This window comes from Anomaloglossus baeobatrachus, chromosome 2, assembly GCF_048569485.1.
Source record: "Anomaloglossus baeobatrachus isolate aAnoBae1 chromosome 2, aAnoBae1.hap1, whole genome shotgun sequence".
Taxonomy (NCBI): domain Eukaryota; kingdom Metazoa; phylum Chordata; class Amphibia; order Anura; family Aromobatidae; genus Anomaloglossus; species Anomaloglossus baeobatrachus.
In genome coordinates, this window is record NC_134354.1 from 523,728,071 (window position 1) to 523,751,659 (window position 23,589).

At 40.4% G+C, this 23,589-nt stretch overlaps 1 protein-coding gene across 5 annotated transcripts in view; it reads right to left on the reverse strand.

Moving 5' to 3' along the window:
* Nucleotides 1-23,589, reverse strand: part of MSI2 (musashi RNA binding protein 2) — a 934,763-nt gene that overhangs the window by 34,786 nt on the left and 876,388 nt on the right. For 3 of the 5 annotated variants that reach the window (XM_075336584.1, XM_075336581.1, XM_075336580.1), the window contains 2 exons: nt 10,974-11,021; nt 5,474-5,682 (listed from right to left, as the gene is read on the reverse strand). The exons of 1 other annotated variant lie outside the window; for it this stretch is intronic. In XM_075336584.1, coding sequence (XP_075192699.1) covers nt 5,474-5,682; nt 10,974-11,021 — 257 coding nt within the window. The remainder of the gene's footprint in view (nt 1-5,473; nt 5,683-10,973; nt 11,022-23,589) is intronic. One more of the 5 variants, XM_075336583.1, reaches the window with a different exon arrangement.

The following is a 23,589-nucleotide window of genomic DNA, read 5'->3' on the forward strand; positions in this document are numbered from 1 at the left end:
AAATTTTTCCAAACCCATTTAAAAATTAAATTAGGTAAAAAAAAATAATTCAGGAGCATTCAGAATGTGATTATCTCTACTAAAACTGCACTTACTGCAATGTATCACCAACTTGGTGGCACATCACATATATAATCTGCCTCAAAAGGCTCTATTTGAAATCAATGCAAAAACAAATTAAGACTGGGAAGTTTTACAGTGGGCTCAGGGCATAACTATTAATTAGCAACGTAACTGTTCTATAAATAAGGTTGCCCATAGACAGTGCAATACTGCCAATACATCTACCCATGATTTGGCTGGTCAAATACTATAAAATGTTCTTGTGATTGTTACAAGGACTCAATCTTCCACCATACATGAATAGATCAGTGGTCTAGATCACCGGATGAAAAGAGGAATTGGACAGTGCATAGTAAGCTTTTCTACATATTCAAAGCCTTCTCTATAGATAGGGAGATTTATTCAAAATAATTAACAGCAAATGTGGACAATGGAGCCAGTTCACATTCTGCATAATTTTTTTTTTTAGTACTAGTGCTTCTGTAGCACTAAAGAAAAATTAATGTATAAAATAAAAATGTATTTTAATGCACATGAATCCCTATGTTGCAACCACAGACTATAAGTCATATTGTTTGTCCCTACCACTTATCATCCAATTCAAAAATTTGGATTTACTGTGCCTGATACACAATTATGTTTGGTCATAGTAGAATAATGGTTGGCAGCCTCTGAATAATTAAATGCACATCCATGCCATCATACAGCAAACAACTTTGCAGTCTGAAAACGAAAAATGCATGCAAATTGACCAAGATAAATTTCCATCCAGATTTATAGATCAAAGTAGCATAGCGGTACAACAAAATTTATTTTGTCATAGTTTTTTATAACAGGTTAGTAATTCACAGTAAGTCTTAGAGAATTATACAGTCCCAATTTAAAATTAGTTACAGAATACATCACTAAAACGCATGCATATGTTAAAAAAATCAGTGACTACTAATACTATCTAAAGCTTTATCCAAGACACATGGTTAAAACACAAGGTGATAACATTAACAAATATAATTGTAACAGGAGGGATAAAGTCTATTTTTCGTTACATAGAGATCTGAAAGGGAAGATCACTGAATCTAAAAGGTGTAATTTTTCTGTTTGCTTAGCTAACCTTCAAGATGTAAAAGAAAAAGCAAAAAGGGTAAGGTGCAAAGGTAATGTATAAGGTTGACATGTATAAGGTAAAGTAAAAGGTTGAGGTGTATAAAGTGAAGTGTAAGGTGGAGGTGTATAATGTAAAGTATAAAGTTGAGGTGTATAATGTAAAGTATAGAGTTGAGGTGTAGAACGTAAAGTGTAAGGTGGAGATGTAGAAGGTAAAGTGTAAGTGGAGGTATAGAAGGTAAAGTATAAGGTTGAGGTGTAGAATGTAAAGTACCAGGTTGAGGTGTAGAATGTAAAGTATAAGGTTGTGGTATATAAGCTAAAGTATAAGGATGAGGTGTAGAAGGTAAAGTGTAAGGTTGAGGTGTGTAATGTAAAGTATATGGTTGAGTTGTAGAAGGTAAAGTATAAGGTTGAGGTTTATAAGGTAAAGTGTAAGGCTGAGGTGTAGAAGGTATAATATAAGGTTGAGGTGTATAATGTAAAGTGTAAGGTTGAGGTGTAGAAGGTAAAGTATAAGGTTAAAGTGTAGAAGGTAAAGAATAGTATTAAGGTGTATGATGTAAAGTATAAAGTCAAGGTATGCAAGTTAAAGTATAAATTAGCGCCTTTTTCAGACATCCATTTTACACTCGCATGTTACATCTATGAATTTCAAGGATAAAACACATACCCATTATAGCTTATAGTGTTGCTCACATGTCTGTGTTTTTGCAGACCGTGTATCCATAAAAAAAAATAAATCACAACGCATGTTCGTTTTTCATGAAAGAATCAAAATCGCCCATATAAGTATATGGGTTCTGGAAAATTATGGACAGAATATGGAACCCAAATGAATAGCTCTGTTATTTTCACATACAAGCAAAAAAATAAAATAAAATGGACATCTGAATGAGATCTAAGATGTAAGATAAAGTATACAGTTAAGGTGAAAGTTTAATGTGTATACAGTGCCTTGCCAAAGTATTCACACCCACTTTAGTATTTTCTGTGTTTTGTTACCTCACAACCTGGATTTTTGGAATTTTACTGTTTTTTTTTTTGTTTTTGAGGGTTTGCATCAATTCATGTAAAGAACAGGGTTACAACTGTAAACATTTGGTTTTTATTTTATTGTGAAGAAAACAATAAATAGAAGAAAAATAACTGGAAACTTCAGTGTGCAAAACTATTCAGCTCCCTAAAGTCAGTACTTTGAAGAGCCTCCATTTTCGGCAATTACAGCTGCAAGTTACTTTGAATAAGTCACTATGAGTTTTCCACACCTTGCCATTGGGATTTTTGCCCATTCCTCAAAGTAAAAATGCTCCAGCTCCTTCAAATTAGATGGTTTTATCTAGTGAACAGCAATCTTCAAGACTGGTCACAGATTCTCAGTTGGATTAAGGTCTGGGCTTTGACTAGGCAACTCCAATACATTTACACATTTACCCTTAAACCATTTGAGTGTTCCTTTAGCACTATGCTTTGGGTCACTGTTTTGTTGGAAGGTGAACCTCTGTTCCAGTTTCAAATCACAAACAAACAGGTTTTGCTCAAAAATATCACTGTATTTCACACCATCCATTTTTTCCTTGAGTCAGATCATTTTCCCTGTCCCTGCTGCTAAAAAACATCTCCACAGCATGATGCTGCCACCACCATGTTTCACTGTGGGAATGGTGTTCTTGGGGTGATGAACGGTGTTCATTTGTCGCCAGACATAGTGTTTAGCTTGGTAGCCAAAAAGTTACATTTTGGTCTCATCTGACCACAGCACCTTCTCCCACATGTCAGAAGACAAAATGAAAACGAGCCTTTCAATTTTTGGCTCAAGTAAAGGCTTTTTTCTGGCCATTCCTCCATAAAGGCCAGCTCTATGGAGTGTACGGCTCATTGTGGTCATATGGTCAGATACTTCAGTCTCAGCTTGGGAACTCTGAAGCTCCTTCATGGTTACTTTTGGTCACGGTGCTGCCTCTCTGATTAATGCCCTCCTTGCCAGGGCTGAGAGTTTTGGTAGGTGGCCCTCTCTTCGCAGATTTGTTGTTGTATCATGTTCTTTCCATTTGATGATAATGGATTTGATGGTGCTCCAGGGGATCATCAGAGATTGGGATATTTTTTAGAACCCAACCCTGAATTGTACTTCTCAACAACTTTGTCTCTGACTTGTTTGGAGGTCTCTTCGGTTTTCATGGTGGTGGTCGGCTAGTGTTGCCTCTTGCCTAATGGTGTTTCAGCTTCTGTGGCCTTTCAGAAAAGGTGTGTATATACTGACAGGACATGTGACACTTAGATTGCATACAGGTGGACTTCCTTTCACTAAGCATGTGACTTATGAAGTTAACTGCTTGCACCAGACATTTTTAGTGTCTTCATAGCAAAAGGGGTGAATACATATGCATATGACAATTTTTATCCTGTAAATTATTTTTTTTTCGCCTATACTTTTCTCACTTGACAGCCCCAAATGCGACTATTTAGTGCTGATGCATCACACAAATCGGATTACAAAAATATTTAAACACAGGTTGTAATGTAACAGAATAGGTAAAAAGCCAAGGGGCTCAATACTTTTCAAGGCACTGTAACTTAAGGTATTCCATATAAATTTCAAATAAACTCTGGAAACATTTTAAATTCATTTTTTTTTAAATTATGTCTTAATGTAAAGTTTGCATATCTAGTAAGGGAGGGTAGCTTGCAGTGATTTCAGAGCAATATGGGCCCTTTGTATGCAGTATCACTGTTAAATTATTTTTGCCTGAAGCAATTGAAACATATGTTATCTGTAGATTAGAAGATGGCTTTTGTAAACTTTTGAAAATATATGCAATTTCATGTTGGATATGGTGGGTCAGGGAAGTCACTATATAGTAGTCTTCCAGAGAAACCTGAAACTACATGACTAGATGTGTGTGCCACAGACACGTCTTTGGGTCCATATCATATTTCTTGTCAATTAATGGGGTGGATCCTACTAGACTAAATCAGGAAAACTTGAAAAAAGGAAAATGAATCCTATTTTAGTAACAATCCAGACCTCACCTACACTGGTATAATCAGTATGTATGAACACACTTGCTGTATTTCATATAATATCATATATAAGCTTTTGTAAGTATACCAATAGGATTACATTTAGAGGCCACCTGCTGACCTGGTTTTTATCTCTTTGATATAAAAAATGCTTTGTGTAAGTACAACACTGTTAGTAGAAATATATTAATACATTAAGATACATAAAATGTTGCTAGCAAAGAGAAAATGACAGTTTGTGCTTCCTCACCTCCTTCTCCACAGTATAAGCCCACATAACATAGGATGTCATGTATAATTCCTATTTCCAATTTATTGGGGTGGGCAGTAAAGGTTAAATACTATGGTTGAAAACCAACTATGAGGTAGAAGGCATTTGCTATGACCTTACTGGATGAATGGATATGAAGAAATAGTTCTCTGTTACTTTTGTAATGGAAGAGACATCTTGGGCAGTGAAGTGTGCAGTCTTGAAAGTTGCCTTTTAATGATGTCAGTAGCCAATATAAGACAATAGTATTGTATGTCAATAGGTTAAGTGAGCCTTATAATATAAAAATGTGCATTTAACCTATTCAATAGTAAGAAGTAACAAATGGATGTTATCCACTGCAAGCGGTAAACCTCAATATAGTATTGCTACACTTAAAAAAGGAAGGATATTTATATTAGTAGATCAGCTAATCCCAGCTAATGCCTACCCTTGTAATAGGTCTTGCAGTGTGTTGTGTTGAGTTGTACTAGTGCATTTGATAAATAGGCAAGGATCATTCTAGAATTATGTAACTTAACTCTCCTACAAAAGGAAGAAAGCTTGCTCCCTAGTGCCACCTACTGGAATTAGCTGTGTCTTTTCCATTTGGACAACACTGCCTTGGCTAAATATGCCAAACCAAGTAGCAATAAAGAGATAGTTTTTTCTTCAAGAAGGAGGGTTAATTTGTATATATTTTCACCTGGGAACATTGTCTGTCATATGGATCTCCCTATGTCAACTTGATGGTTCCCACAATGAGAAACAGTGTCCTCAGGTGCCGTATAGTAACAATTTGCTATGATAGACAGACAGGAATATGAAGTAGACTCTTGGAGGGAACTATGCTATTTTTTTAAGGAACCTCAAACTCCAAGTTCACATTGCCTTTATCTATTGACATAAAAAAAAAATTGAGGCAGAGAAATACATTTCTGCTATTACCCCTCCCCTTACAGCCTGATCTAAATAACCTTACCAATCAATAGTCAAATATTTTTTTAGAAAATGAATAAACAAGACACTTACAGCAATTCCATGGCCAAAACCAGAGCCTGGTTGAGGACTTGCAGCACTAATGTAGTTACCAACACCAGAGTCTTGGCTAGCAGTTCCATAGATATCCGCAACTGGGCCTGGGCTGTTAGCCCCTGGGAATCCACCAGGTCGAGCTGGGTTGGTGCCTGCCGGGGAAGCCGGTGCCCCATAATTCGGTTGAGCGCTGTAGCTATTCAGGACTGGTGTGCAGAGAATAAAGCCAAGTATGAGAGCAGAAGCATGGCATGCTGTGTTATTACAGACAAAACAGAACAATCCATAAACAACCAAACACTACAGAAAATAGCCTTGGCTTGACCTTAAACAATCAATCAAGGTCACGCAGAAGGAGGGCATATTCACATAGGAAAATATCATAGAACACGACCAATGGACAAACAAAAATAAAATTCAACTACGTAGATTGAAAAGAAATCATCTACAATTACCCAAGACTGATGAACCAGGATTAATCAAAAGCAATACAAACAGGTGAAAAGATGTTTTCAAACATTGAAGTCTATGATCATGCAATCAGATTTCATTTTCCCTTACTCATGACAGAAATTGGTACACAGAGACAGCATTCACATCCCATGCAAACTACAAAGGAACTGAGTGCTAACATAATGAAGTGAGTTTCATTTGATGACATGATACTAGTTTGAAGCAGGAAATACAACTACATTTTTATCAAATATTAATACAAAAAGTTAAAGCCATCAAAAATAATAAACTCTATATATGGTGGGATATTTTCAACCAAACCTATACTTTTAGAAAAACAGAAAGTTATAAAAATCCCAACTGCCTCTTCTTACCACGGGAGTAGATCTGTATAAAGGTGTATATGCCAACAATGGACCGGAGTAGGAGCCACAAACAAATGGGTTTCCCAGTGGTAGCAACACACAGCTGCGGATCTTTCAAGTATGTTGAGAAACATACAAGAGGAGATCAGAACAAAAACAAATGCTAAAAAATGTTGAATGTAAAAAAACATTGGTGTTCTAGTTTTTTTTTATACATGGATGCCCAGGTTTGACATATGGCAAGTTTTTGACTCTAGGCTGGTATATTACAAAACAGAAATTTGATCAATGAAAATGACCGTGCACCACACTAAATAGTTAAGGTGTAAAGAAATTGGTACATATTCAAAATGATAGTGTGTGGGTCATATGGATGTGGTTGACCTACGGTAACATAACTAGGCACCGAAAACAGAACAATAAATTCAAAAGGAAACCGATTAGGTCAGAAAAGTATAACAACTTTATTATTAAAAATGATTGCCAACTGGCAGAAAGCCTAAAAACAGTGGCATCACATGTATCAATATAGTATGCAGTGAGGACAGGTATCAAAGTACAGGTATTACAATATTAGTGTTGAGGCCGATTAAAGGCATACAAAAATGTAAAACCAATTCATAATACTAAGGCTGAAAGTTGTTAGAAAAATTCAAAAGGGTTGGAATATCATATCAATTTGACATCAATAGTATAACCATACAGAGAAAAACCCACAGTTATCAGCCTGCACGTGTACAGTGGTATTAACAGTGGTATGTAAAGTAAAAGTTTACATGAAAAAGTGGGGGAAGGGTGGGGGGTTTACAAAGTGTGTGTACACATGTATAAGTGGAGGTTGAAGGAGTGTACATGTGGGGCATATACATAAAACAATTTTTATGAAGCATGTATAAGAGTTGAAAGAACTATAGTGCAGGGAGTAGCTGTGGCAAAAATTCAGCCAAGATTTGGATATAAAAGAAGAGACATATAGAGAGGTTTTTTTACCTGGACACGGAGATACCAATGCTCACATGTGATGCCAGCCCCGACGCGCACGTTTCGGCGTCACCTTCGTCAGGGGATCGTCACGGCGTCACCTGACGAAGGTGACGCCGAAACGTGCGCGTCGGGGCTGGCATCACATGTGAGCATTGGTATCTCCGTGTCCAGGTAAAAAAACCTCTCTATATGTCTCTTCTTTTATATCCAAATCTTGGCTGAATTTTTGCCACAGCTACTCCCTGCACTATAGTTCTTTCAACTCTTATACATGCTTCATAAAAATTGTTTTTTGTATATGCCCCACATGTACACTCCTTCAACCTCCACTTATACATGTGTACACACACTTTGTAAACCCTCCCCCTTCCCCCACTTTTTTATGTAAACTTTTACTTTACATACCACTGTTAATACCACTGTACACGTGCAGGCTGATAACTGTGGGTTTTTCTCTGTATGGTTATACTATTGATGTCAAATTGATATGATATTCCAACCCTTTTGAATTTTTCTAACAACTTTCAGCCTTAGTATTATGAATTGGTTTTACATTTTTGTATGCCTTTAATCGGCCTCAACACTAATATTGTAATACCTGTACTTTGATACCTGCCCTCACTGCATACTATATTGATACATGTGATGCCACTGTTTTTAGGTTTTCTGCCAGTTGGCAATCATTTTTAATAATAAAGTTGTTATACTTTTCTGACCTAATCGGTTTCCTTTTGAATTTATTGTTCTGTTTTCGGTGCCTGGTATATTACAAAGTGTCTTCCAATGTATAACCTCACAGGAAGGCTTGAACATAATCTGGAAAAAAGGCTAGTCTGAGATAAATCCTGAAGTCTGCAGTCACTCTATGTGTCGCTCTATGACGCAGTCTGGCGTGCTGTGAAGATTGGCCGGTGTCAGATAATGGCGGTCACGTGGCAGAGAGTATGCCATCTTCTGGCCATAATCCAACTAAAGAGCGTTGGCCTCACTAAATGCAAGTGTATTGAGAGAGGAAGGGTCAATCTAGTGGTATCTAGTAACTTTTTTCGAAAAGTTTAATAGATGCTACCTTACAAACTGACTGCGTAATCGCTATCTTTATATATGGTTATATACGCCATCTTTATCTACCCCATCAATCCTTAGCATACAGTTGCCACATGATGTAGCACTGTGTTCTCTTCAAAGTCCCGCATGATTCCGAAACACCAACTTTGCTGGGAGCTCCAGCAGCTCTATTCACTTAGGTAAATGGAATCCCTAATCCCTACTCCTAACATTTCCCATCCCCTGGGGTAGGGTAATGAATTTACATGCCTCTTACCTTCATGTGTAGGAATAATTGAATAGTGCTAGATAAAGAGAAGGACTGACATGCTGTTATGTGCAATTGTGACTATTCGGACAAAGTGGGGAATAAGGGACCTGGAACATAAGCAGCTCTGCCAACAACTGAAATATACACTATATACTGAACATCATTACTGAACAATAGCGCTTGTGCAGCTAGGTTTAGATTCTATATTACAAGTCCTATCCATAGCCAACATTAAAAAGTAAGGATTGGAAGGGTAGGTTGAAAACTCTTAAAGTATTACATTAAAAATTGTTTTCCAAAACAGTGTTAATGTAAAGAAACTTCATATGGCTATAATACTCATTAATCAATATAGAAAAAAGGTTAGTCCTTTGTTTGTAATAAGATCATACATAAAAAAAAAAAAATCTATCTAACTTCCATTCTAAATATAGAGAGATACAACGGCCGAGCTTTTTAGATAACATCTAACATAGCTTAAGGGCACAGCAGCTTTCAATAGCTTACATAGAAAGCAGTCAATTTATTTAGCAGATGTGAAACTATAATAATCTAATGTTATGAAACATACTAAGGCAATCCATTTGCCAAGTAGAATTTTAATGCCAAATGGAAAAGGCTGCCGCAGTTTCATTTCAATGACAAAGAATGGGACTGGCGGAAGGAGAGAGGCCTAAGGCACAAATGTACTCAGAGACTACATAGATATCTGCTCTATAGCCACAAGTGAAGTACTCTTATTGGATAATAAACAAAAGTAAATTACATACATCTAGGTGTACTGGGCACTATAGCCATAAATAAGGAGAATTTCAAACAAATTTAAAGGACCAAACACATACTTAAAGAGAATCTGTCATCAGGTTTTTGCTACGTCATCTGAGAGCAGCAAGATGTAGGCAAAGAGACTGTTAAATCCAATAAGGGTTCACTTCCCTAACTGGATGCAGCCATTCTGACACGATCACGGTTTTTAGATTTAGCAATGCAAGAGAGCTCAGAACGCTGCCCCGCCCACACCAGGCTCTGCATGTACATTTCTATAGTCAGTGAGATGCTAATCACAGAAGGGGGCATACCAAACTAGTTACTCTCTAGCTGACCTAGTCCTGCAATGACAATATTCTAAAGCTAAAACAAACATTGAAGGTAAACACCAACACACAGTGTGGTAAGAGGCTACATCATCACTATAAAACATGGTTGGCTTGATATGGTGTTATTATGCTTGTTTGGTACCCCCAGCTTCTTGTATACATACACATAGGCAGGTACCTGTCAACCCAGGGCCGTGGCCGTGAAGAAGCTAACCGGGACCTGCTTCTCTGACTATTCAGCTACTCGGCTCGGTTCCTGGCAGCTATTAAAAGTATGTTTTTATCTGAAAAGCAGAGTTTCAGAGTCAAACATACCTGGTGAAGTTCAGACAGCTAGAGTATAATACATACTGCACAATCCATGGGCAGCATACATCAGCTCTCAGTGCAACCACTGTTTAAAAAAAAAATCACAAATCAATAGTACGTGTAAAATTAATAGCTCTCATCAGAGAACTCTGATTTTTTTTTCTCCTCTTTATTTATTCTCAAATCCTCAATTTATTGGTAAAATCTGTTTTCAGTGAATACAGATTTTCCAGTTACTACGATAGAGGACAGTTGTATAGAGAACTTGCAGCAGAATGTGTCTGCTTTTACCTCCTAATTAACCTCCTCTAAAAACTTACGAACACCAACTGTAATATCTTATCTCAGTAATGTCGAGATCTGTCTCTAATTTTTCCAGTTTACCCATAAATTGAGAATGAAAGCGTTATCTATTTATGTGTTCTATTGATTTCTGAAATAAAAATTAAAGTAATGTTTATGCTGTAAACTATATAAGAATACTTCGGAACATATTAGCATTCCTCAAAATGTATGCCAAAAGCCTAGCTTTGGTCCGTAATTTTAGGCCTGGCCCAAGATTGATAAGTATTTTTTAAATTCCTGGGAAGGCCATATAAGAAAAACTCTTTTTCAAGTGTTGTTAAAAAAATGTCTGTATTTATGTTTTTTTTAGGCTGGTATTAATAATGATTATTATAGCTGGCTGAAATACCGCACCCAGAGAGTGCAGATGAGGCTCCCTGGGGATAATTTAGGTTTAGGCATCTTGGCACCAATATCCTGAGGGCATGATATTTTCTAAGGGTAGAGTAAAATTAGCAAAGTCACTTGTAGAGAAGGATCTGGATGTACTTTAAGATCACAGACTAAATGACAGCATGTAATGCCAATCAACGGCTTCTAAGGCCAGCAGAATATTGTCATGTATTGAAAGAGGCATGGACTTAAGGAACTGGGATTTAATAAAAAAAACATTAGTGCGACCTCACCTGGAATATGTAGTTCAGTTCTGGGTACCATTTCATAGAAAGGAAGCCCTGCAGTTAGAAAAAGTAGAAAGGAGAGCCACAACACTAATAAGTGGTTTAGAGGATCATAGTTATGAGAATAGATTCAAATTATTAAATTTTTTTAGTATTGAGAAGAGATGATAAAGGGGGGACATGATTAACCTGAACAAGTACATAAAGAGTCCATACAAAAAAAATATTGTTTCATGTAAAACCTCCTCAAATACAAGAGGGCACACCCTCAGTTTTGAGATAAAATAAAAAAAGGTTGAATTTTCATAGGCGGTAAGGCTTCTTCACCATTAGAACTATTAATCTATGGAACACCCTATTTTAGAAGTTGGTCACAATGGGAAACATCGATAGTTTCAATAAGGGATTAGATGCTTTTCAGAAGAAAAGAACAAACTTGTTCTGAATGTTCATCTAGTCTATCGACACTTTGTATCAGGAGGGAAAAACTTTATTTTTAGGGCAGATTAGATTATGTATTATGGATGTACCTTAACTCCATTACCGTTATTCTTTCCCACCACTCGGTTGAACGTGATAGATGTGTCTTTTTTATAACTGTACTAACTATGAAACTATGTGTCTAGCTGATGCCTCTATCAAAGTTTACTAAATAAAGAAATCCCCAAAAATATAAAAAATAATAAAAAACAGTGCAATAATATAAGGCTTGTCTTATAGCTACATAAGATATTATAAATTATATATTATGCAATTAATTATTTAAGATATATAAACTTAGTAGGTATCAAAAATGGTTATGAATGAAATGAAGAATAAATACCAGTAAATTAAAGTAGTAAATGTTATTTTTGTGGAGATAAAGCACATAATTAAGGGTTTTATATACGAGTATTATGATAAAGGGGTTGTCTGGCCTTAAGGTACAAGTCTGCAGTTACACTGTGACTATAGACAGCTCTGTGAGGATTCTCCTCTGCTGTGCGGTCATGTGACTGTATGTGATTTGCATACTTCTGGCCACATTCCAACTAGACTTATGTGGCCTCCCTCAATTCACTTGCATTGATTGAGGCTGTTCACATCCAGTCGGCACATAACTGCATGTATGCAAACTGAAGGATCCTCACAGAGTTCACACTCTGCGGATTATTAAAGCCGCAGTGACATACAGTAACTACAGACTTAACGTCAAGGCTGGACAACCCCTTTAAAACAAAAAATAATTTGGAGGGAAAGTCACAGCGTAGACTAGAATGAAGACGATAATGGTGGCTCAGTGGTGCTCCATAGTAGATAGACTCGATTATAAGTAACAAATTACCATGGCACACCATTGCATGTATCACAAGTCAGGTCAGCAGCATATACAGTTCTGTTCTCTCTCTATGGTTGTGAACAAGGTTTATGGAAGGAAACGTTGGCCTTTCTACCTATAAAGATATATATCGCTGCATTACTCTACTAAACCTTGTGTTACATGCAATTTTGTGCCATGGTAATCTACTACTTTTAGTTAACATAGACTAGACTGACAATTTCACAAACATCCAATAATAATCAAATTATAATTTACAATTAAAATAGGTCTCTTACAACATACCTTCCTACAAGAACTAAATCTAACACCAGAATTTTACAGTCTCACTGCAGCTGCCACCAATTTATCAGGGGTGAAGAAAGGTTGGGATTTGTAAGTCGCCAAGCAGACAGTAAATAAACACCCACTAGTTATGTGAGCAGTTATTCCATTGAATGGGAAAAGTTGTGATTGTATGCAAACAAGTGCAATTAAATACAAATAATAATAATGAGAAAATCCTAATTAGTGTCTTCCCACTCTTACAAGACATGGATATCGCTTGTTTGCTTCTTACAATATACATGCTACTCCACCCACAGAACCTTTGTAAATTCACCATTCAGGAACATTAACTGTTCTGCTGCCACTATCCTTCACCGGGAAAAAAACAAACTTAGATTTGGCTGTTTAGTGGTGCACTGATATTCAGAAATATCACATTTCTGGTGCCATTACACACCACTGTATACAGAATGCATTTAATTTTAGTACTGACGTATCTATTCATTTTGGGTGCCAAATCAATTCATGCTGCCCCAACAGTTTTTAAGAAACGGGAGGTGACTGCTCCAATTGACTGATGGTCTCTCCTCTGAAAGTGTACATAGGAAGGGACCTGTCAGCCATGATGATGGCAAAGCAAGGCAGGAGCCTTAACGACCTGTTGGTGCATAGTCACTATGTGTTCAAGACGGCTTTGTCATTCTACACGGCTTGCCCCAAATGGGGCTGTTTCCCATGTGGCTCCTGCCTGGCTTGTCGGAACATCATTCGCACTACCACTTTTAAAGCAGCGAACTCTGATAGGATTTTTGAAATCAGACATTGCATCACATGTAGCACTAGTGGTGTCATTTATCATGCTACTTGTTGGTTGTAGACTTAATTATGTGGGCTTGACCTCTCGCGAACTGCGAAGGCAGACGCGTGAACATGTCCGCGACATCATGGCAGCAGCAGAGATCGAGTAGCTTGAAAGTCTAAAAACGCTTCCGCACCACTTCAAACTTCAGCTTGGTTGTGACACATCCAGTTTAGTGGTTTGTGGCATTGATAGGATCCACCTGGAAACACATGCTGGGATCTTAAAAAAAAAAACATTGGCCCAACGTGAGTGCCAATGGATCTTCCGGCTTGGTACTGTGTCGCCAGGTGGACTCAATGAAAGTCTTTCCTATGCCCCTTTTTTGGAGTAAGGGGGTTAAACCCGGTCAGGAAAAGGGGGATGAAGTGGAAGTTACACCCACCTCTCCACCAGACAGAGCACGTGACTCGCTCTCCACAATGATCCTTGGCATAAACTCGCTGCCACCAATTGATTACGATAATTATTACGCCGAGCCCACAGATGTGGAATTCAGGATCGAGATAACAGAACACCCCAAGATTAAATTATATATATATATTTAATTGCCTTAAGGGCACACTAGATGCTACAATATATACAATATGGAATTTACAGAATATATTTATATGTCAGAATACATTTACAGATACGACGTGGTCACAAACAGAGTCAGATCAAGCAGTTACCTTATGCGTCTGGCCACAGAAGGGGTGCCGTTTGACCAGGGTTTCATGGACTTCCTCACATGTGTATAGTATGGATGCGCAGATCCCTGTGCCTAACTTTTATCTGTTCTGTCTTGGGCTCATACGGCCCCCCCCTCGTGACATCATCCTGGCTGGGAATTCCCTCCCCCTGCTGCTGAGAATAATCTAATGTTATATTTCCCAGCCTAGCTCTGCCCCTGAGCTTCTCACAGAAGATATAACCCTCATTTCTGTTGTTGTGAATTGATCTCAGTTTTCATAGGAAATATGAGAGTCCTGCGGGCTTCCTGTGGCCAGTTATTAATTATGGAGGGCTACGCACATCATACAGTTTTGTCGAAATATGTGTTACGTGCGTCTGACCCTCAGGAATATGAAAATACGCCTGTCTTGTTTGTGGGGGTGATGTACTCCCAATATCGAAACTCTTCTGACAGTTCTGAATCGCCTGGAAGAGACGTTTGAAGTTGGGTTTAAAACCTGGAGCTCCCCTCCCACCTCCTGTGTAGGGCAATTCACTCTGCAGGGAGTGTGCTGGTTCAAGAGCTATCCTAATTGGATTTTGACACCTTGCCTTTTAGGGGTGCTTCACACATAGCGAGATCGCTACCGAAATCGCTGCTACGGCACGGTTTTGGTGACGCAACAGTGACCTCATTAGCGATCTCGCTGTGTGTGACACTGAGCAGCGATCTGGCCCCTGCTGCGAGATCGCTGCTCGTTACACACAGCCCTGGTTCGTTTTCTTCAAAGGCGCTCTCCCGCTGTGACACACAGATCGCTGTGTGTGACAGCGAGAGAGCAACGAAATTAAGCGAGCAGGGAGCAGGAGCCGGCATCTGGCAGCTGCGGTAAGCTGTAACCAGGGTAAACATCGGGTAACCAAGGTGGTTACCCGATATTTACCTTAGTTACCAGCCTCCGCAGCTCTCACGCTGCCTGTGCTGCCGGCTCCGGCTCTCTGCACATGTAGCTGCAGTACACATCGGGTTAATTAACCCGATGTGTACTGTAGCTAGGAGAGCAAGGAGCCAGCGCTAATCAGTGTGCGCGGCTCCCTGCTCTCTGCACATGTAGCTGCAGTACACATCGGGTTAATTAACCCGATGTGTACTGTAGCTAGGAGAGCAAGGAGCCAGCGCTAAGCAGTGTGCGTGGCTCCCTGCTCTCGCGGTTATGATCGCTGCTTCGGCTGCTGTGTTTGACTGCTAAGCAGCGATCATAACAGCGACTTACAAGGTCGCTGTTACGTCACAGAAAATGGTGACGTAACAGCGACCTCGTTGTCGCTGTCGCTTAGTGTGAACCAGCCCTTACATTTGCTGGGTCTCCAAGCAGCAGGAAGGGAGAGGGCGACATCACGGAGTAGCTGACTGACATGACTAAATGTCATAATTCTCATCATATTTCAGGATGTCCCTTACAAACCCCCTTGGCATCTGGATGATTTTTTATTGTTTTTTGCTATTATTTTTGCCCTCTTTCATTTTTTGTGGATGTCTCACGTCTGTTGCATGATTTATTCGAATCGTTTTCCGTTACTTATCGACTGCTAGCCAATTTTGACATATTTTATCATCATATATGCTGCTATAACAGGTTGTGTCAGCCTTCATTGTTTTTAGCAGTGTTTTTCATTGGTCTATTTTTATTCTTTATACAGATGGTTTCTTATTTTCACATTTATTATACCCTTTGAGATGGACATATATACCTTTGGATCCTGTCTCCCTTGTCTTGGACTTTCATGAAGATGAATATAGCAGGAATATTACAATTAACATGATCAGCGGCGTCATCTTACTATTTGTGAAATTGACCTATGTTGTATTGATTTTTTGCTGCAATTATGTATATTCCTTTCCTTGATGTATATTCTTTCCTTCTATTACTCTCTGCTCAGGATATGGGAGCTTTGCCTGTATTTATTATAAATTGGGACTGATTTTGTAATATGCCCTCATTTGTGCCAATAACAAATATGGCTGTGGCTGTGCAGCGCTGCCATGGAATCCTGATGCATGTGCACTCCGGGCCGGCCACGTTACAAGGGCTTCTGGGTAATACTGACGTCACTGGGAGATTCCTCCCATACCCGGAAGACCTTTCTGAGTGCCGTGCACTGTGGTGAGAGCATGCACAGCTGATTCATGACACAGCGCTGATTGAATCAGCCACATGTGAGTTTCCTCATGCTTTATATCTCCTTCATTTCACTACTGTGGCTATATGAACTTTTGAAACAAAGCCTCAGCGAAACACGAGTCAGACCTGTCCCAATTGTCAGGTCTGGCAAACCTCTTGGCTCTGTGACAGCAGGTATGTCTCCGGGTTTCCCTTTACCACCAAGCCACTTTAACCCTGTATATTATTTATCCGACAGGACATGCATATGGAGTTTTATGGTGGATAAATAAGTGACCTTGTGTGACCTACCCCATCTTTTACATGTTATATAGGAGCTTAACTATTAGGAGTGTGATGCTTATTATCTTGTATTTGATCCTATGTTTTTTATCCAAGGGTATGCTATTCCCCAATTGGAACTTCTTTTCCTCCCCCAAACCTCTTTTTTCTGGTATCTTTACATGTTCTAATCATTCGGGTTTTTAACCCATCTGCCAATTTTCTGGCTGTATTTATGCACATTTTCTACAATAAAAAGCAGCTTGAAAGAAAACTATATGGCATGTTTATATACCCATCAATTAGCTTATATTTACACCGTCAATTACCCCTATCTTTTCTATGGTTTCTCATTAATGTCCTTATGGTGTTAAGGTATTATCATGAGATTTAATTCTCTTGGTAATTTTTTCTTTTTGATATTCAGAAATAATATCACATTTCTGGTGCCATTACACACCACTGTATACAGAATGCATTTAATTTTGGTAATGACGTATCTATTCATGTTGGGTGCCAAATCTGTCATCAAATTTATGCTGCTCCAACAGTAAATAAGAAACAGGAGGCGACTGCTCCAACTGACTGACGGTCTCTCCTCTGAAAGTGTACATAGGAAGAGACCTGTCAGCCATGAGGAATGGGGTGGGGAGAAGCTGGCCGGAGATCACATTGGACTAGTTGGTCATAGTCCTTAGCCGGATTCTCTAAGTATGTTTACTCCAAAAATTTGCAGCATTTTAGAATAAAAAATTAACATCTGAAGTCGTGCAGCCAGAGTCTGATTCTTGCTGCCCGTGGCTCACGTAGGATGAATCTGATGATAGGTTCCTTTTTTAAAAAAAAAAAAGAAGTAATTTGCCAATACAAGGAGGCCAGCCTTTTTAAGAAAGAATGGTTCCCCCTTATTAAATACATTTGCTTGTAGAGGTTGAGGTTTTTTCAGCTCCTAATATAAACATTAACTGGAATAAAAGCTTTACTTAAAAACATTGCGATGTATGGAAAAAAACGCCTTCGTGGGATAGGTTTATGCCAACACAAACACAGAATGAATATATAAAATTAACCAAAAAAAAAAAAAAGGTAATACAAAAATAGTAGAGAAAGGTTAAGGAGATGGTCATTTTAGACAATTGCTGTGACTGAGTTTTAAAGACTTCAACACAATGAAAAGAGCAAAATACATGATAAGTATCTCAATAAATTTAACAGTTGACCATAAATTCAGCAAAACAGTGATGAAATGAGAAATCCAAGTACTGTTTCCTGCAATCTTCTCCAGCTATAAACTATATTAAAATGCTCAGTATTTTGTTCTAGCATTGATGAAGCAAATCAATAACAGCGTTTGTGCTAGAAAATAAGTCATATAAAATACATGTTCTGATCATTTGGCAAAAAAAAAAAAAGGAAGAAAGAGACTTGTAAGAGTAAAATGTCAAGCTATGAATAAAATTATGCTGGAGTGTGTGTTTATAGTCAAACCTCATAATTTAAAGTAAGTGATAACAGAGTCAAGTCATTTTAGTTCATTGAACGCTCATACAATGCTGTATTCATTCGCACTGATCACAGAGCTGAATGCGGAAATTATGTCTGTGACAAAATCACTCCTACACATTCATTATATTCTACATTTTCCATGGGAGTGGTGGATGTACAAGTCGATGCATTAAGCAAACAAATAACAGGGTTGAAAACCCTACCTGTAGGTGTTAGAAAAGAGATATTTCCAGATAATAAATATATCACGTTACAGCAAGGAGAAAGGAAAATATGATTTAATAAACAGTCCTTTGCGGTTTCTACAATACTACATCTATCATAGCCATGGTTATTAAGTTAACAAATCATTGGTGCTCCTGGTCCACAAGTGCAATGAGATTACTAATATATTCCACACTGGCAAATAAGGGAAGAGTAATGGATGGGGACATTTAACAGTGGGCAAAGTTTTCAACCGCAAGGTACAACTATTTGACAACATCACGGCATTGGAAACTAACTGAACTTGTCCACCAATTATAGAAATGTGCCTGAAATGGGAATAGCACTAATGGAGCAGTAGGCAATTCAGCCAGACTTGAGTGGGGAAAATTATTAGCCAAAAGTGTTTTATGTGTCCTAGATAGGAGGAGAACAAGTAAACATTGCCACGGTCCTTCCAGAAGGGTGACCAGTCCAACCAACCAGTAATCATGTCCATTAAGTCAGGAGAACTCTTGGTTAGTCAATGATCACAACCTGTACCACAGGAATGCTTCGGACCAGTCTGCAGGCAACAATAGCAAACACTTGGCCATCTATAGTACAAGGTGAGACAAAGTTGATGTCAGATTTGTTCTTTCAGACAAAAGTTCTTATCATAAAATTCTCATGGAAAGAATCCGTTTTCCTTGTAGATCTCTTAAAGACACAAAACCATATGGCAAGCCTGATGATTAAGGAAAACAATTTCCTGAAGCACTGGCTCCGAAGCCAGTTTAAAGGAAGCAACTTTTGTGCTATGAACGGAACAATATGACAATCACACAATCTGCTGTACACGGTTTTTCACACAATGGATCGTTTTTATTTGCTTTTTAATGTAAAGCAGATAGCACAACATTAATAACATGACAATGCACTAAATTATATTGATAGATTCCAGAATGCTAAAGCACCAAATAAATAAAGATTTTTGGTCCTCACCGTAAAATCTTTTTCTCTTAAGCGGGCTTTACACGCTACGATATATCTAACGAGATGTTGGCGGGGTCACGTCGTAAGTGACACACATCCGGCATCGTTAGTGATATCATAGCGTGTGACAGCTATGAATGAGCAGAAATACTCACCTTCTTGTTCATCGTTGACACATCGCTCATTTTCAAAAAAAATCAAACGTCTTGTTGTTTATCGTTCCCGAGGCAGAGAACATCGCTCTGTGTGACACCCCGGGAACGATGAACTGCAGCTTACCTGCGTCCCGCCGGCAATGCGGAAGGAAGGAGGTGGGCGCGATGTTTACGTCCCGCTCATCTCCGCTTCTATTGGCCGGCCGCTGTGTTTAGTCGCTGTGACACCGAACGTCCCTCCACCTTCAGGAAGTGGATGTTCGCCGCCCACAGCGAGGTCGTTTGGAAGGTAAGTACATGTGACGGGGGGTTACAGCATTATGCGACACGGGCAAGAAATTGCCCGTGCCGCACAAACGATGGGGGTGGGTGCGATCGCAAATGTGATCGCACAAGAAATCGACACATGTAAAGCAGCCTTTAGCCTTCCTTGGGGGACACAGGAAATAAAGGGAGAAGTCTGCTGTCAGCAGGAGGCGGACACTAAGAACAGCAGGCTGCACTCAGCCTACTGGCATCAAGCTAGCAAGGGAAAAAAACAGGAAGAAATGCAAAAAACCAACCAACCAACCGGAGAAGAAAGATAAACACACACCCAATGCGACAAACAAGGGAGGGTGCTGTGTCTCCCAATAAAGATATTACGGTGACTAAGAAAATCTCCCCCCCCAGGACAGCACCACGTGAGAGAGGGATCCGCCCAGCGAGGACAGGAAACATTCTGAACAAAAGGGCGGTACCTCTCCCCTTCATCAGTTGGTTTCCTGTCCTTGATGGGAGACCTTGTTTCTGAACACGGCGGTTTAAAGAAAGAAGTGTTTGGCCAAAGAAGTGTGTATTTACGCAGCCCCGTCCAGTGTCCGGAAAAGCAGGGTGAGTCCTGTGGTGTCGTTCTTCAGGGCTGGAAGCGCCGTCCACCAACCCTTAGGGGACCTGGTGTCCATGTGGGGTGTGCGGCAAGGACCATTCCGTGGGTCCCGAACTGCCGCTCCATCCTCCCCCCTTGCGCTCCCCTGTTGCTGTGTAGGACTTCTGGGTGTTGGGCGACGCACCAAAAGCATACTGGGAGGAGGCGTGCTTGCGTGACGTCACCGGAAGAAGATGGCGGTGGCCAAGCGGAGGCTGCAGCAGTGACGGCGGTGTAACATTACAAGAAAATCCCCACTCTCCGGTCACCTCTGAGAGTGGGGGGAGGGGCCATATGGTACCGGAAGGCAGAGGATCACTATTAAAGTAGCGTTTACTGGCAGAGACAGGTGCTTGTGCCTACATTCCAGGATGGATACAGACGGGCAGCAGCACTCTCCGGCGCGCCGGCAGCAGGTACACAAGGACGGTAATAAGTTTTAGTGACGCAAGCCAGCCCGGCCATGACAGCCAGAAGAGCAGATCCTCCCGCAGCTTCTGTGAGACCTGTGGATGTTCCAATGAAGCGGTACCCTTGATCTCCTATGGTGGGTGGGTGAGTGATCTTCGAGAATGTCACCTTACTCATAGGTCCCTTGTGGTTTTCCCTTTTTTTGTTCCTGCATCACTAGGTGGTCCATAAAAAATCCACGTCCAAAAAGAAACATAAGGAGTGTCCCCTGTGCAGACAGCCACTCTCGGCTCAGTGGCAGAAAAAATTGTGTGCGGCATGCATCCATACCACAATTGCAGAGGAGTCTCCAGGGTTCTCGGTGGACCTTAGGTCAGTCATGAGACCTGAGGTACAAGATTCCATGAAGGCATTCTTGAAGAAGAAGTCAAAGGCGGTAGACTCTGACTCCATTTCTTGCACCTTGTCCACTGCTACTTCACACTCAGATTCCTCATCCTCAGATAGTGATATGGGCAGGCAGGCCATGCTTCTCAATTGATGATGTCGGGAATCTGGTTAAGGCAGTCAGGGTGACTATGGGCTTAACAGATGAGAAATCCCCCAGATCCTTTGAGGATGTTATGTTTGGACGATTAGAGGATAAGAAGCAGCGTACCTTCCCGGCAAACTCTAAAACAGAAGCTCTTATCCAGAAAGAGGTGAAGCATCCCGATAAAGCAGGCGCTCTCACCCTCCTCCTCAAAGAGAAAGTATCCTTTTGATGATGAGAAGACGACATTGTGGGATAAAGCCCTGAGGATCGATGCTGCAGTGGCAAAATCCTCTAGGAGAGGAGGCATTCCCGTGGAGGATTCGGGAACATTAAAAGACCCCCTAGACAAAAAAGCAGATGGCTGTCTTAAGCACTTGTGGGAAACATCAGCAAGACGTTTGAAGCCGGCTATAGCCAATACCTGCACAGCCCGTGCTTTAATGATCTGGCTAAAACAAATTGTAGATCAGCTAAAAGATAAAACGCCTCGGGAAAAAAAATCTTTCTAAATTACCACTACTACAGGGAGTGGTGGCATTTCTTGCCGACTCATCAGCTGACGCGGTCAGGCTGGGAGCCCGTTCTGCAGGATTTTCTAATTTGGCCAGAAGAGTATTATGGTTGAAGGGTTATCCAGGGGACCTACAAACCAAACATAAATTATAATCAGTGTCATGTGACGGTCTGCTCCTTTTTGGCTAACAGCTGGAAGATGCGTTGGAGAAGGCATCGGATAGCAAGAAGTCTTTCCTGAGGTTCCACTCAGCCTCTTCTCGTTCTTCCTTTTGGAGGCATAGATTCAGCAAGGGCAAGCTTCTGGATAATAGAAAATGGGAGCACAAGCCTAGACGAGAGTCAGGATTCATGTTCGGTGGTTCCGCTGCCTCCTCGAAGAAGTCATCACAATGATACCAGGCTACAAGTTGGGGGACGCCTTTCTCATTTTCTGGAAGCATGGGAAAGTATTTCCTCGAACACTTTAGTGCAGGCTATAATAAGGGAAGGTCTCAAATTGCAATTTCTCCTTCAATCCCCACAGCATTTCATCATCCCACCTCTTCGAAGGTCACAACAGGCTCTGGAGTCAGAAATTATGGGATTACTGGACAAGCAAGTTCTTTGCGAGGTTCTGCTTTCAGAAAGAGGAACAGGATTTTATTCCCCTCTTTTTCTCACAAGAAAACCGGATGGTTCCTTCTAAACCATAATCAACCTGAAACGTCTCAACCGGTTTCTTAAAATTATCCATTCAAGATGGAATCCGTTCAGTCAGCCATAAAGCTATTGTTCCGCGACTGTTATATGGCGGTGATAGACCTAAAAGACACCTATTACCATGTTACCATCTATCAAAACTATAAACAGTTTCTCTGAGTGGCACTTCCCATCCAGAACAGACTTCGACATTTTCAGTTCAGAGCACTTCTTTTTGGGCTGTCTATCGCCCACCATGATTTTCACAAAAATAATAGCAGGGATGATGACTCACTTGCAAATCCACAATGTGTTGCTCGTCCCTTGTCTAGACAACTTCCTGGTGATTGGCAACTCCAAACAACAATGTACAGAACACCTGCAGTACCTCCAGACAAACCTGCGAGACCTAGGATAGATTGTGATTCACGGAAAATCGAAATTAGAACCAGTTATGACTCAAACGTTTCTCGGTCTCACACTAGACTTGGAGCGTCAGTTATGCCTTTTGCCAGAGGAGAAAATACTCAAGGTGTCGGAGTTGGCTCTGAAGGCAATCCACCATCCCAAAATGTCCTTGAGAAAAGCTATGTCTCTGCTGGGCTCCATGACATCCTGCTTCCCGGCAGTTCCATGGGCCCAGATCCACTAGAGAGAACTCCAATGGCAAATCCTGTTTGCCCAAAAAGCATTAGGAGAACATTTGGAAGGGGACGCCACTCTATCCTTGGCGGTCAAAAATTCCCTGCTTTGGCGGACGTCCATAGTCAACTTGTCCATGGGAGTTCCCTGGCTGCCTCAGGATCAGAAAGTGGTCACTACCGATGCCAGCCAGTCCGGCTGGGGAGCTCACCTCCACGAGCAGATATGCCAGGGCTGGTGATCAGCACAGGAATTAGCACAGCCCTCGAACCTCCGGGAGCTACGGGCAGTAGAACCAGCACTTAAATTCTTTTTTTCCCCTCCTCCGGGGACGACACATTCGCGTAATGTCGGACAATCAGTCTACAGTCTTATACATAAACCACCAAGGGGGCACAAGGTCCCCATCCCTTCGTGCAGGCATCTTACAGTCTTTTTCACTGGGCGGAGCAGAATCTCCTCTCCCTCTCAGCTCTGCACAGCTTCTTAATACCACGGCAGATTACCTCAGTCGCCATCAACTGCGACAAGGAGAATGGTCCTTGAATCCA